A 15,162-nucleotide genomic window follows, 5' to 3' on the forward strand; every position below is an offset into this window, starting at 1 on the left:
GACCATCAGACAGGATATTCCATAGTCTTGGTGCCACGGACTGAAAGGCCCAATCCCCACGGGTTTTTAGCCAAGTGCATGGGACAACTAGAAGAGGTCCTGTTGCCCAAATCTAAGAGTCCGACAAGCTGTATAGTGTTTCAGCAGACTGGTTAGGTACTCAGGATCTTGTCCATGCAAAGCTCTGAAAGTAAGTGCCAAAACTTTAAAATGAATTCTATAAAACACTGGGAGCCAGTGTAGTGTGTGCAGAATGGGAGTGATAAGATCATGAGTTAGGAGCCTGGCGGCTGCATTTTGGATTAACTGCAGACGTGAGAGAGAAGACTTGCTCAAACCCGTATAGAGAGCATTACAGTAATCACGTAGTGAGGAAATAAAAGAATGAACAAGCATCTCCAATTCTGACTTTGAAACAGCATTTCTTATTTCAGAAAGATTTCTTAAATGAAAGAAACACGAGCGGCTGACTGATCTCACATATGCATCAACCGTCATGGACTGGTCAAAAATAACCCCAAGGTTACGTAAACTCGATTTAATAACGGGAGAGACAGAAGATAATTTTAAGATAATCCCAGAATGAAGAACAAGAGGAGCAACAATTTGTACCTCAGTCTTTCCTGAATTCAACTGCAGGCAAATACTACTGAGCCAGCCGTTAACCTGAGACAGACAATCAACCAAAGTGACCAAAGTATTAATTTGGTTAGGATTAAATGAAAAATAAAGCTGTTAATCATCTGCATAGAGATGATATGAGATATCCTTCAAAGAGTTAAGAATCTTTGATAGGGGAAGAATATAAAGGTTGGCGTACGAAAAACCGAACCGTTCCCAACCGGCTGGCTCAAGCTATTATACAGGTGGGTGCCGTTGCGATCACAGAGCCTCGTTGTCGCAACGGGGGTCAGCAGCCCCAACTGTGCATTAGTAAGGTAGATGTGTGCCAGTGGGTACAGACGTGAGTGAAAGAGATCCGGAAGATGTATTCTCTGCAACAGAGGATTGGAATAGTGGAGGCGTATGTGTTTACCGGTTCTTTTAAGGAAATGCGGGACATCTTCGCACAGAAGTTTCCTGGTGTAAACCTACCAACAAAGAGCAGTATTCACGAGTTGATGAAGAAATGGCGTAAGACTGGGTCAGTTGCAAACTGCAAAAAGAATGGGTCCCCATTGCTTGTTTCGTGTATGGGCTAAGAAACATACGTTGACGTTGGAGTCAGAGATGGTTCAGTTTTTCATGCTACACCCTGTATAAAGAGAAAGGTACAGGTCTAAGAACGGAGCCCTGTGGCGCTCCACATGTCAAAGGAGCAGAGTCGGATGAAATGCCAGCCACACCGACAGAAAAAACGATGCCATAGGGTGTGATCATGTGTTCGTGGCAGCCACTAATTTAAGACCGAGTCACATGTTTAGGTTTGATGATGGAAGGACTAGGGAAACTAGTTTCTCTAGCAACTTCTTTACAGTTTTTGAAGTTTTATGTTTGACTTTGAGCCTGCTTTAGTGATTATGAGTTCACGTTTTCATTCTGGTTGCATATCATTTGTCTTTTTTAGGGTTAAACCTCTTTGATTCTTTTACTTTTAAAACACCCTGAAATAATCTCTGCTATTCACTACTTTAAATCTTTGCACAGTAGACCACTTTACTCTTGTATGCAGAAGAGTGGCACCTCCATAGTTGATATCTACCTAATCTCACAGAGCCAGACATATAAAGTATATGTGACAAACCTCAGTGAATTTGGCTTGAAAGAGGATAGATAGATAGATAGATAGATAGATAGATAGATAGATAGATAGATAGATAGATAGATAGATAGATAGATAGATAGATAGATAGATAGATAGATAGATAGATAGATAGATAGATAGATAGATAGATAGATAGATAGATAGATAGATAGATAGATAGATAGATAGATAGATAGATAGATAACTTGGGATGATTCACTCAGTTTGAAAAATTCTAACGCAGTCCCCGGCCTTTTGAAGGTGTAACTCAGAGTAGGGTTAGGGATTTAAACCACAAAGAGTTACAGTGCACTTATTAACCTTATCCAAGGGACAGAAGGCCTGGGATCATGATGGAAATTGTCTCCTCTGAAGACACCTGTTAAACATAAATATGTGTTGTGTGTGAGCTGAGAAATGTGTGTTATAAACATTTTTAAACATAAAACCTGTTACAAAGGTAAAAACCTTTCTGTAAAACCAGATCATACTTTGGCATTCAACAAAATCGCTGGGCTAGTAGTAAAAGTGAACAACATGGTTACCGCTGGCTGTTTGTGGTGTCTGCCATTGTCAGTTATGACAATACTGTTGCACTCAATCAGTGCATTTACACACACACACACACATAGTCAGGTTATGGTGAATAAACCCAGTTAAGTCAGAAAACTGGTTTCTTAATAATCTGCATTTATATATGCAAGTGATCTTCTGGAGCTTTCCTTTGCAAAACATAATTGTCATTAAACTGCACAAAAAAAAGTCATAATTGGCCACCATGAATCCGAAAATAAGTAAGACGCCTATGATAATTTTCTTTTTTAGTCAAATTGATGCTTTATTTTTAAGTTACTGTTACCAGATTACACACTGCAAACTCTTTTCTGCTTGGCTGTGCGATGGAACCCTGCAAAGAACCAGCATACCAGTATGTGTGCTTCTTGCCTTACACCCAGTGCTTCTGTGATAATAATAACCCAGGTATTTTTACTTCAGTAAGATATGTGTTAGTTTACTTGTTACTTTAAAAAGTAATCAGACTATATAACGCGCGTTACTTTTATTCTGTTACCCAACTGCTCAGGAGATTGTGTTGCAGAGTTTAGCTCTGTACGTTCACCTCATCCAGATAAATTTAGCAATTTCTGAAATACTGAGACAGAATATTTCAGCCAAGAGAATGAATAATGTGATCGCCCAAACATTTTCCTCTAGAAATGTATTTTGTGGACAATTCTCCCCACGGCTGCTTGAAAGAACATGCGTAGTAAATATGTGCGTAGCCTGACAGAGTACTACGGGCCTGCACAGACTACAAAATCCTTAACAGTAGCCTGGTTATGGGTATACATACGTGGCCACATAATCAGATTATTCACAGAGAAATGTACCTCCGGTTTCTCAAAGGCCAATAACCCGTTTTCTTTAATCAGAATTAAGGGTTTAAATGGAATTTTAGAAATCAGGTTTCTATGAATAATTGGGTTATTGAGGCACATGTAAACACATTAACATTGTGGTAAAAAAATGGCAGCTACATCCTTAAAAATTGAGCGGCAAAATATGAAGTCAAACTGGTGTTGTTCATGCGTTGCACTCAATGATTTCTGGTACAGGTAGTTGACAATTTATGTCCTATGTGTCTTATGACCATTCGACTTACGTCCGCTACCGCATCTCATGTGCAAACAACTTTTTTCGCCACACCAGCTCCATATGCCATGACTCATTCATCTTGATCTCAGTTTATTACCTGCAGCGGTATTCAACTATGTTACAATTACAGGAAAAAAGGCAATTGATCTTGACACGAAAATGAAGGTGATCAAGCAGTATGAGGGACGAAAGGAAGATAATGCGATCGCACGGGACTTTAAGTTATCCCACTATAATCTGTGTTCACCGCACACGATGTACTGCTGTGTCCTGGTTTAGGATCAGGTTAACCTCCAAAGCTTCTCTGTTGTGAACCGCCACACAGAGGTAGTGAAACTATGTTGAAATCCTTTATCTGTTAATATTTACTATTAACAGGCTGAAATGTTAAAACACAAAACATACGAGTTCTTCAACTCTACTGCTAGAATTCCTCCTCTCACAGTTAACACAATGAACACTGGGAGAGGCTCCTCACTCATGATGACGTAACATAACACAGACAAAGAAAGGATCTGTGAAGCTGTTAAAGGTTCGGCACCCATGCAGGCAACAGTAGTAATCAAACAAAATAATAAAAAAATATTTTACAAAAAAATGATACAAAATCTATGCAATGTGCAAAGAATGATGATAAAAAAGGATATAAAACAAACAAGGGACTTACTGTAAAGTACTATACATATGGTCAGGTTTGAATACATATACCTGTCTGTCTTACATCCAGATTGACTTACGACCAGTCCGTCAGATCCAAATATGGTTGTAAGTCAACGACTACCGGTACAGGCTCTGGCTCACCCGGGTCCCTGCCCTGGATAAGCCAGGTTCAGATAATGGATGTATTATTGACTAAAAGCTGTGCCATCACACGCATTTAAAAGGAAAAGGAGGCCAATTGTTATAGAAGAGCCGAAGGAGATGTCATTTTCAGTCTTCAGTGTACCTGAAACAGTATGTGTGCTAAATGACACTGACGTGGCTCCAGCAAAATCATGGACGAGGCTGCAAAGCACCCAGCATCTCACTGCATGTCTAAGTAAGCTAATATTACTATCTTACTGGAAATGCCAGACATGCCATACCTGAATATGGTTGCAGTGTTTTAACGCATACTTTATCTTCTAGACCACAGTGCCTCTCTAAATGCTGTTTGCTGTTGTTTTGCCACGTAGTGATGCGGTCATTTTGACCATTGCAAGATATATACAGGGTGAGTCAAAATTATGTTAACATTTGAATGGCAGAAACAATTTATTCACAAAACATACTTCATATGTACAAGATGATTTACAGGAATGTCTCAACCTGTTCGCCATCATGTTCAACATATGTACCATATGTGGCACAAAAATTGGATATAAGTATATACATAGTAGTACCATTAGTGTTAACATAATTTTGACTAGCCCCGTAAATTACTCATTAAGCTTCAGGTAATAAGCTCTTGAATTGGCTTTTTGTTTATGACATTTGCCCAGTGTGGTTTGGATAGACTCCACTTAACACCACAGCCATGAAGTGGACCAGTACAGGCGATGAATCAATGAATGGATGTCTATGCCGGTAGTTTTTAAAAAAAAAAAAATTTTATGATATTGTCTTAAAATTCTGTTTCTTCTCCTACAGGCAGCTGAAGAGTGGAAGTTTGTGGCAATGGTCCTTGATCACATCTTGCTTTGTGTCTTCATGCTTGTTTGTATCATCGGCACATTGGGCGTCTTTGCTGGGCGCATCATTGAGCTGAATATGCAAGAATAAAGAGTTTCTTTTGGCTGGTGGGGGGGTTCCCTGATTCCCTTTGTTTCCTGGTGTTAAACTGCACATTGCTGGATTATTGTAAAGTTTTGAAAAGCTTGGAAAGCCAAACTTTCAAAATAATATGCTGATATTAAATAAATTACAATACAGTAATCCCTCGCTATATCGCGCTTTGACTTTCGCGGCTTCACTCTATCGCGGATTTTATATGTAAGCATATCTAAATATATAACGCGGATTTTTCGCTGCTTCGCAGGATTCTGCAGACAATGGGTCTTTTTACTTCTGATACATGCTTCCCCAGATGGTTTGCCCAGTTGATTTCATACAAGGGACGCTATTGGCGGATAGCTGAGAAGCTACCCAATCAGAGCATGCAGTTAAGTTCCTGTGTGCTGACTGGCTCAGCGACGGAGCACAGAATTCAATTCCGCTGCGTTAACCAGGAAGTCTTGTCTTGCTCATTCAGCATCAGCGTGCTTCTGCTACTGCTTCAGGAGTCCATGCCCAAGTGCCAACGGAACATGCTAACGATTTCCGAAAAGGTAAAAGTTTTGGATATGTTGAAAGAAGGGAACAGCTACACCGCTGCAGGATGCCATTACGGAATCAATGAGTCCACGATTCTTTTTTATTTAAAAAGGAGGAAAAGAATTTAAGATCTATGGCCGCAGTGTCCTTTAACCAGGGCGTAAAACGAGTTGTAAGTGGATGTAATAAGGCGGTAGTCCAGATGGAATCTGCTTTAGGGATCTAGATTGAAGACTGCCAGAAGAACAACTGCGGTGCTACACAATCGCCTGAAGAGGCTCCTTTAGAAGAGCTGTAACGCTCTCCTTTGTTGTGCAGTAAAATTAAACTCATTGTTATCGGACAAGTCGCCGTGTCATTGTTGGTGAGTAACATAATTAATTTTCTGCGTACTGTACTTATTATATGTACATAGTTTAGTATCACTGTACACACATTTTACTGTATACAATTTTCTTGCATTGTAAGTATTTATTGCTGGTGGCCTGCCTGTCGTAATGGCTGTAACATATGTGATATCGGAGACGCTCGATATCTTTAAAATAATATTTAGGTTTTACTGTATATAAACAGTGTGTTTACATACATAATTTCAATGAATCTTACCTAATATCTAAGAGAATACAAAGGGTTTATGCTATATAATTGTGCGGAAAGTGTTTATAAGAGTGTGGGAGAGTTTATAAGGGCTTAAAATATATAAAAATAACCATATGAACATACAGTTTTTACTTCGCGGATTTTCACCTTTCGCGGGGGGTTCTGGAACGCAACCCCCGCGATCGAGGAGGGATTACTGTATTACGTATTAAATAAAATATTGTGAGCACGGGGGCTGTTCGCACCCTTAGAGGATACGGCCGCTCCTCAAAAAACGCTGAAAGATTACCTTCACATTGCTCTCTTCCTTGCTGGGCTTCCTTGCTGCTTTGTCAAGCGATATGCTTCCCGCACGGTGCTTCGCATACTTAAAAGATCAAACAGCACGTATTGATTTTTGATTGTTTGCTTTTCTCTCTCTCTCTCTCTTGCTCTGACATTCTCTGCTCCTGACGGAGGGAGTGTGAGCAGGGGGGCTGTTCGCACCACTAGACGATACGGACGCTCGTCTAAAAATGCTGAAAGATTATCTTCACATTGCTCCCTTCCATGCAGCTGCTTTGTCCGGCGGTGCTTCGCATACTTAAAAGCCCAAAAAGCACCTATTGATTTCTGATCGTTTGCTTTTTTCTCTCTCTCTCTCTCTGACATTCTCTGCTCCTGACGTGCACTCCTTTGAAGAGGAAGATATGTTTGCATTCTTTTAATTGTGAGACGGAACTGTCATCTCTGTCTTGTTATGGAGCACAGTTTAAACTTTTGAAAAAGAGACAAATGTTTGTTTGCAGTGTTTGAATAAAGTTCCTGTCTCTCTACAACCTCCTGTGTTTCTGTGCAAATCTGTGACCCAAGCATGACAATATAAAAATAACCATATAAACATATGGTTTGTACTTCGCGGATTTTCACTTTTCACGGGGGGTTCTGGAACGCAACCCCCGCAATCGAGGAGGGATTACTGTATTATTACAGAAGAGTCTGAGAATAATGTGCCAGCACAGAGGTTATCTGTCAGTTCTGGGTACAATGGGGAATCCTAGTGTAGTAGCGCTGAAATTTAAACTTAATTATTTACCCCCCTGTTTCTAATATTTGGTTATATTAGGATGAGTTTATTCTCTTCCTCAGAGCCAATTTACAGCCTTTCCTCTTTTATGAAAATCACAATTTTCATCAAATTTTAAATTATCGCCTACAAAAGATGAGAGTGGTGTGTCTGATTGTATTCTCCATGGGTTCCAAAATTTAGAACGTACTACTTACAGAAGGTAGCAATGATGACAAATGAAGGTTTTATATAATACAATATTTTCTAAAATTACATGAGTGAGCTCCACCAGTGCCACATTAATACTGCCATTCTGTAAGGAAGAGGGCAGCATGAACCATTTTAACTAAATTAGTAATTTATCTTATACATTAAATAACAGCAGACAGTTGGAGCAACTATTGTGAAATATAACGTGTAATGTTTTTGATATCCATTTTTTAAGGTATTGTTTTTGTATGATACTGAATATATTCTTGTTTGTTGTATATAACATCTAAAGGAGAATACAGTTCTACTTCTCTTCGACAGACTGACTGATTCCTCCGTTTACAGTGCCACAATTCACACTGCATGTCAGAGGAAAAACTGAGCCACGAAGCCTGAGGAACTCTCTGTAGACCTCTGCAATCAAATTGTGGTGAGGCACAGATCAGTTCACGGGTATCAAACCATTTCTGAAGCTTTTGAGTGTTCTCTGGGACACAGTGGCTTCAATAATCGCGAAATGGAGGAAGTTTGGAATAATGAGGACCAGCATAGCAAAGACGCTATATAAATAAAGTATATTATTATTATTATTATTATCCTCAGAGTTGGCAATCAAGTCAACCTGAGTAATGAGGCAAGAATGGCCTTGACCACTTGGGTCAAGAGCTTCAGAAGTCCTCTGCTGAGATGGCAGAGCCAGATAGAAGGACAAACATCTCAACAGCACTCCATCAGCCAGGTGTTTATTGTCGAGTGGAGTTTGTCAAAACAGCATTTAAAGTATTCTAAGAGCAGGATGAAAAAGATTCTCTGGTTGACTAGACTATAAAAATGAAATGTTTTGGACAGAACTCCAAGCACTATGTCTGGTGAAGACCAGACACTTCTTATCACCAGCATAGTACCATTCCTACTGTGAAGCATGGCAGTGGCAAAATCAAGCTATGGGAGTGCAGCGACAGGGAGACCTAGTCAGAGCTGAGATAAGGATGAATACAGCCAAATACAGAGATCCTGGAAGAAAACCTGCATGCAACCTCAGACTGGGGCAATGGTTTACATTACAACCATACAGCCATTACAATGGTGGAACAGCAGTGGGACAGGTCTCTGACTGTCCTTGAGTGGCCCAGACTTAAATCCCATGGAACCTGTGTGGAGAGACCTGAAGATGGCAGTTTGCACACACTTTTCATCCAATCTAATGGAGCTTGAGAGAATCTGCCAGGAAGGATGGGATTACCTGCCTAAATCCAGGTATGCAAAGTTTGTAATGACTTGCCCAACAAGGTTCAAAGCGGGAACTGCTGCCAAAGGGGCTACAAATTAAAGTCTGAATACCTGTATGAAGTAGAGATTTCAGTTTTTGATTTTAATAAATTTGCAAACCTTTCTGTAAACATGTCTTCATTTTGTCATGATGGGTTATTGAGTGTAGATTAATTGGCAAAAATGGTCATTTATCCATTTAAAATGAAATTTACAACACAATAAAGCATACACTGTATCCTGAATTGCATGCACTGCATACTGAAATATATATACTGTATATCAGGGGACTCCTGTACCTCTTTCCAAGTAGCCCACCAAAGGGTTAATGAATCCTACATAAATTTGAAAACTTCATTAGTCAAATTAGGGGTGGGTGACCATTCAAAAAAATCATATCACAATCCTTTTAACACAAAATCACAATCCAAAATCTGAATTGCAATCTATCTTTCAATGTATTGCATTGTATTGAATTGACCCCCTTCTTTTGACACCCACTGCACGCCCAACCTACCTGGAAAAAGGTCTCTCTTTGAACTGCCTTTCCCAAGGTTTCTCCCATTTTTCCCTACAAGGTTTTTTTGGGAGTTTTTCCCTGACTTCTTAGAGAGTCAAGGCTGGGCGTCTGTCAAGAGGCAGGGCCTGTTAAAGCACATTGCGGCACTTCTTGTGTGATTTTGGGCTATACAAAAATAAATTGTATTGTATTGTAATGTGGCATACACTTAAGAGAATATCCGGACTCAAACTCATCAAGACCTAAGTAAGTAACACTTTATTTTAAATATCAAACAAAGTTGAATTCAATTGTTCTCTCATTCGCTCGCTAAGTGGAGTTAAGGAACACGCCCTAAAGCTGGCGAGTGAGTGAGGGGGGCCCCTTCCCCTCATCCTGCTGCGTGTTTCTCAGATTTGCACTAATAAATCGGTACGGCAAGTAAACTCTGATACATAGCGAAATGAGAGAAGTCACAAAATCAACCGGAATGTTCATGCAAATTATAGAAAAAAAACCCGATCTAAATCTGTTAAGTAGTTCAATCGTGAAAAGTGGACAGACAGACAGACGGACATTGGATTTTATATATTATATGTTAGTAAACCTTCAAATAATGTGCAGTTAAAGTCTCAACAGCATTCTCAGAATCTTCACCAAGCAGTTCTGAAAATGTCTGCTTTGTTTGGGTCTCCATACCTCTGTGAGTCTGACATGAGTGTCATGAAATCAAACTTCAGAACGCGACTGACAGACGAACATTTAAATGACTCCATCAGAGTGAACCTCAGTGGCTCCACTCCACCAGACGCCTGCCTCTCTTGTTGACTCCATGCAGTGCCAGTCATCTGACAAACTAAAAGACACGTCACACATGCCACTGGACCTGTGAATAAAGTGACACAGTGACATGGAACAAAATGACAAATGAATAAGTCACATCTGTGTATTTGGAATTGCATTGTTTTGTTTTGACAGCATCCATGTTTTAATTCAATAGTGTGAGATACAAAAGAAAATGCAAACAGACATACAAAATGCACTTGCAGGTGAACTAAATATTTTTTTTGTGATGTTTTAATGCAAAAAGTTAGTTGTCGACACCGACATTTTGTAAATGTTCAGGCAAAACAAGCTTATTCAGTTTGTCTTGGTTGAAATGAGCTATGAGAATAAACGTCAGAAAACATGAGTAGCTCTCAGCCATTTTTATTTTGTAAAAAAAGATCCCAGGGGAAAAAAGGTTGAAGAGCCCTGCTATATACCATTGGTGTTGAACTCTGGTCCTGGAGGGCCGCAGTGGCTGCAGGTTTTCATTATAACCACCTTCTTCATTAGTGACCAGTTTTGGCTGCCAGTTCACTTCTTTTGCCTTCGTTTTAATTAGCTTGACTCAGGCCCCTCAGTTGTTTCTTTTTCCTTTATTAGCAGCCAAACAATAATGAGACACAAAACAAGGCGCCACATGACTAGCTCACCTGAAAATAAAGAAAGGTGATGGTCTCGGTTAGGCTGGTTTCCCGGGTCACCAAAACATTTGTCAAGTGTTCTTAGAAAAAACAGAAAAATCAACAGTTTTGGAACTGTCTGCTGTGGCAGAATGAGAACAGCAACAGGCCATGGAATTAAATAACGGGCTTAATTAACAACAAGAATCAGCTTCTCATTAAGAGACAGGTTGGAGTTTGAAGCCCCAGTTTAGCTGGTCATCTGCTGGCTCTTTTCACGTCTCATTTCAGTTTGGCTGTCATTTAATGAAGAACTGAATCAATTCAGAGGACTGAATTCTTAAAAATGCGGCTATTAAAATGAAGGGAAAAGAAATGAATTAGCACTGAAAACTGGACACTGATTAGGAAAAATAGTTAGAATGAAACCCTGCAGCCCACTAGGACCAGAGTTCGACACCCCTGCTATACTGAAACACATACATTTTACGGTGCTGCTTTGCAGAAAATTTACAGCATAAGTCTCACAAATTCACAAACTTCTCAGAATTGTTCAACTGTTACAAGTCTGTTACAGTCAAGGCAGTAAATGAGATATGATATCAACAAACAGTACATTGTATGTGTTTAGTATATAATGTTTAAGACAAAATCTCATTGTACTGTGCAGTGTACATATTTCAGTATATTAGAACATTAAAGCAATTGTGACAAGAACAGGCCATTCAGCCCAACAAGCTCATCCATCCTTTTTGCTGAGGATTATCTAAAACTTCAAGTTGAGTCCAGAAGGTCCGCAAAGTCCTACTATCTGCTAAACAGCTTTGTAATTTATTCCATTTGCCTGTGTTCTTTGAAGAAAACTTTCTAATGTTTCTGCGAAATCTACCCTTAACAAATGTCTTACCGTGACCCAGCCTTGATCTACTGGAATAATTCCTTTCATAATTTTAAACGCTTCAATCATGCCATCTTTAATCTCCATTTTCTTTAACTCGGCCTCAGCTCCTTATAGCTCATACCTCTAAATCAGCCCAGTCGCTCTTCTCTGCACTTCCTCTAGTTAGTCTTTTTTTGTAATATGGAGAGCAAAGCCTCACGCAGTACTCCAGGTGAGATCTAACTAGTGAGTTATAAAGCTCAAACATAACCCCCCTGTTGACTAACCCAAACACATAGCACAAATTAGGTGAGGATCCAATATGAAGGGTATTGGGTCTGCACGGCCTCACAGAATTTAAAACTGTCACCAACCTGAGATCAAATTCAATTCCTGGTTGTTGGTCATGTGTGGTTTGCACATTCTCCTGTATAGGTTTCCCTGTGGGCTCCCTCATCCCAAACGTCGTGTACACTCTCACATATGCAAGTTATTGAGACGATATAAATTAAATAGTGTAAGAATTTGAGATAAAAGTTCACCATACACCAATCAGAACCAACATTCAACCCACTGGCTGGTGGAAAATATAACATGGATTATCTTGTTGGAGTGGCACCTGTCAAAGAGCAGGATATATTAGTTCTTGAAGGAGATGTGCTGGAAGCAGGAAAAATAAGCAAGCATGAAGATCTCAGTGACTTTGACAAGGGTCAGATTGTGATGGCTGGATGACTGGGTAAGAGCATCTCCAAAATGGCCGGTCTTGCGTGGTGTTCCCAGGATGGAGTGGTTAGTACCTACCAAAAGTGGTTCAAGGAACAACTGGTGAGCTGACAACAAGTCTCACTGATGTGCGTGGGAAGCGAAGCCTAGCTTGTCTGCTCTGATCCCACAGAAAAGAAACCATAGCACAAATTGCTGAAAAATGCTGGCCATGAAAGAAAAGTGTCTGAACTCACACTGCATCTCAGCTTGCTGAGTATGGACTATGTAGCCACAGAGTGCACATGCTGACCCCTGTCCACTGTCGAAAGAGCTTACAATGAGCACTTGAGTGTCAGAACTGTACTGCTGAACAGTGGAAGAAGGTGGCCTGGTCTGGTGAATCCCATTTTCTTTGAGATTATGTGGATGAGCAGATGCGTGTGTGTTGTTTATGTGGTGAAGAGGTGGCAGCAGGATTCACTATGGGAAGAAGGCAACAGTATGGAGGCAGTGTGCTGCTCTGGGCAGTGTTCTGCTGGGAAAACCTGGATCTGACATTCATGTGGGTGTTGCTTTGACACGTACCACCTACAGTACTTAAAGACTGTTGCAGACCACGTGTGACAGTGGCATTCCCTGATGGTAGTGACCTCTTTCAGCAGGATAATGCACCCTACCACACTGTTCAGGAATGGAACGGGACAAAGAGTTCAAAGTGTTGACTTGGCCTCCATATTCCTCAGATCTCAATCTGACTGAGCATCTGTGCGATGTGCTAAAAAAACAAGTCTGATCCATGAAGCATGAAAGCATATGGCACTGACGTCTTGGTGAAGATACCACAGGACACCTTCAGAGGTTTTGTGGAGTCCATGGCTTGACGGGTCTGAGCTGCTTGGACTACATGAGGGGAACCTACACAATATTAGGCAGGTGGTTTAGATGTCATGGCTGATTGGTGTATGCTGTAGTGAGTGTGTTTCACTGTAAAATGTATGCATTTCAGTATACAGTGGAACCTCGGTTCACGAACGTCTCTGTACATGTACAAATCGGTTTACGACCAAAAAGTTTGCCAAACTTTTGCATCGGTTCACGACCACACACTCGGTATACAAACAAGCCAGTTTCCCTTTCGGTTTGTGTGCGCCGATGATTTCCGCACGTGTTGCATTGTTCTCGGTCAGACGTGCTTGCTTTCGCTGTGAACTCTTTGTGCTCTATTTCATTTCCCTTCCAGTTCGTACGCGCCAATTACGTGTTCAGCCTCTCCCTGTTCATTGTTCTCAGTCAGACGTGCGTGCTTTACCTGTGAACTCTTTGTGCTCTACAGTATTTCGTGTGCTTTTGCAGTTAACCATGGCTTCTAAGCAAGTGAAGAGTGGTGAGAAGAAAGTTTTGCAGAAAATTGAAATCGAAGTAAAGAAAGAAATTATTGAAAAGTATGAGCGTGGCGTTCATGTTACTGATCTTGCCGCCGAGTGCAATTTTACGATTTCGACTATTCTAAAGCAGAAAGAATCTATTAAAGCAGCTGATGTTGCAAAAGGAGTTATGGCATTAACCAGGCAGAGGCCTCAAGTGCTGGAAGAGGTGGAAAAACTGTTGCTAGTGTGGCTGAACGAGAAGCAGCTTGCAGGGGATAGCGTAAGCGAGGCGATGTTATGCGAGAAAGCCAGGAAGATTCATGGCAATTTGCTGCAAAACTATCCTTCTACGAGTGACGAAAGTGAGGAATTTAAAGCCAGTAGAGGATGGTTCGAAAAGTTTCGCAAGAGAAGTGGCATTCATAGTGTGGTAAGGCATGGAGAGGCTGCTAGTTCCGATGCTGAAGCTGCGAAAGAATTCATGAAAAATTTCACAAAATTAGTGGAGGACGAAGGCTACATCCCGCTACAAGTCTTCAACTGCGAAGAGACCGGATTGTTCTCCACCCAGTTCCTCCTCACTTCATGCCAGGACTTGACTCATGCAACGTTAGTTTTTGTATTACGGATTTTTCAAATGTTCATTTTTCGGTTCGTAGCGTGAATTGTTGCAATGTTACTTTTCTCTTTTTTCAAATGTTCATTTTTTTCCCTGTGCTTAAAACTCATTAAAAAAAAAGTTTAGACAGCGATCGGGTTGTAATGCTATTAGAGTGAACTCCAGCATTGTTACTTTCTTGGTTGCTTATGGTTGGCTTTTAAATAAAGTTCAGATTTGTTCAAATGTTCCTTTTTTTCCCTGTGCTTAAAACTCAAAAAAAAAAAAAAAAAGTTTACAGCGATCGGGTCATAAGGCTACAGTATAGCGCGAACTCTTGCAATGTTAGTTTTCTGTGTTGTTCAAGGTTTTCTCAGTGTTATTCAATGCTTTTACATTTAGCTTACTATTACACTGTGCATTCTATGGTTTAATTAACTATATTTGTGCTTAAAAACTTAAAATATATATATATATTTACATACAGTTTGTACGGTCTGGAACGGATTAATTGTATTTACATACAATCCTATGGGGGAAATTGCTTCGGTTCACAACCAAATCGGTTTACGACCAGAGTTTTGGAACGAATTATGGTCGTGAACCTAGGCTCCACTGTACAGTGTATGGCTGTTTCATTATATAGTGTTTAGGTTTGAGTATACACAGTGTAAGCATTTCAGTAAGCAGTTTATTTTTCAGTAAATAGTGTATGTACTGTGAAGAATGACTTTAGTCCTAAACAGCACCTTATAGACAACTGAAGCTGCAGTTGGCAACTAAAAAAAACATGCTTCTCCCAAAGTGGCGTACAATTGCAGCCATCAAAGTAACGTGGTTCTT

At 40.3% G+C, this 15,162-nt stretch overlaps 2 protein-coding genes across 3 annotated transcripts in view; both read left to right on the forward strand.

Annotated features, from left to right (window-relative positions):
• Positions 1-5,181, forward strand: part of LOC114656481 (acetylcholine receptor subunit alpha-like) — a 77,844-nt gene extending 72,663 nt beyond the window's left edge. Inside the window, exon 9 of the mRNA XM_051930669.1 lies at positions 5,030-5,181. Within this exon, the coding sequence (XP_051786629.1) occupies positions 5,030-5,161 (132 nt within the window). The 3' untranslated portion in view covers positions 5,162-5,181. The remainder of the gene's footprint in view (positions 1-5,029) is intronic.
• Positions 1-15,162, forward strand: part of LOC114655349 (cholinergic receptor, nicotinic, alpha 1 (muscle)) — a 156,799-nt gene that overhangs the window by 72,785 nt on the left and 68,852 nt on the right. The gene's annotated exons all lie outside the window — the stretch shown is intronic.

Source organism: Erpetoichthys calabaricus, chromosome 8, assembly GCF_900747795.2.
Source record: "Erpetoichthys calabaricus chromosome 8, fErpCal1.3, whole genome shotgun sequence".
NCBI classification, from domain to species: Eukaryota; Metazoa; Chordata; class Cladistia; order Polypteriformes; family Polypteridae; genus Erpetoichthys; species Erpetoichthys calabaricus.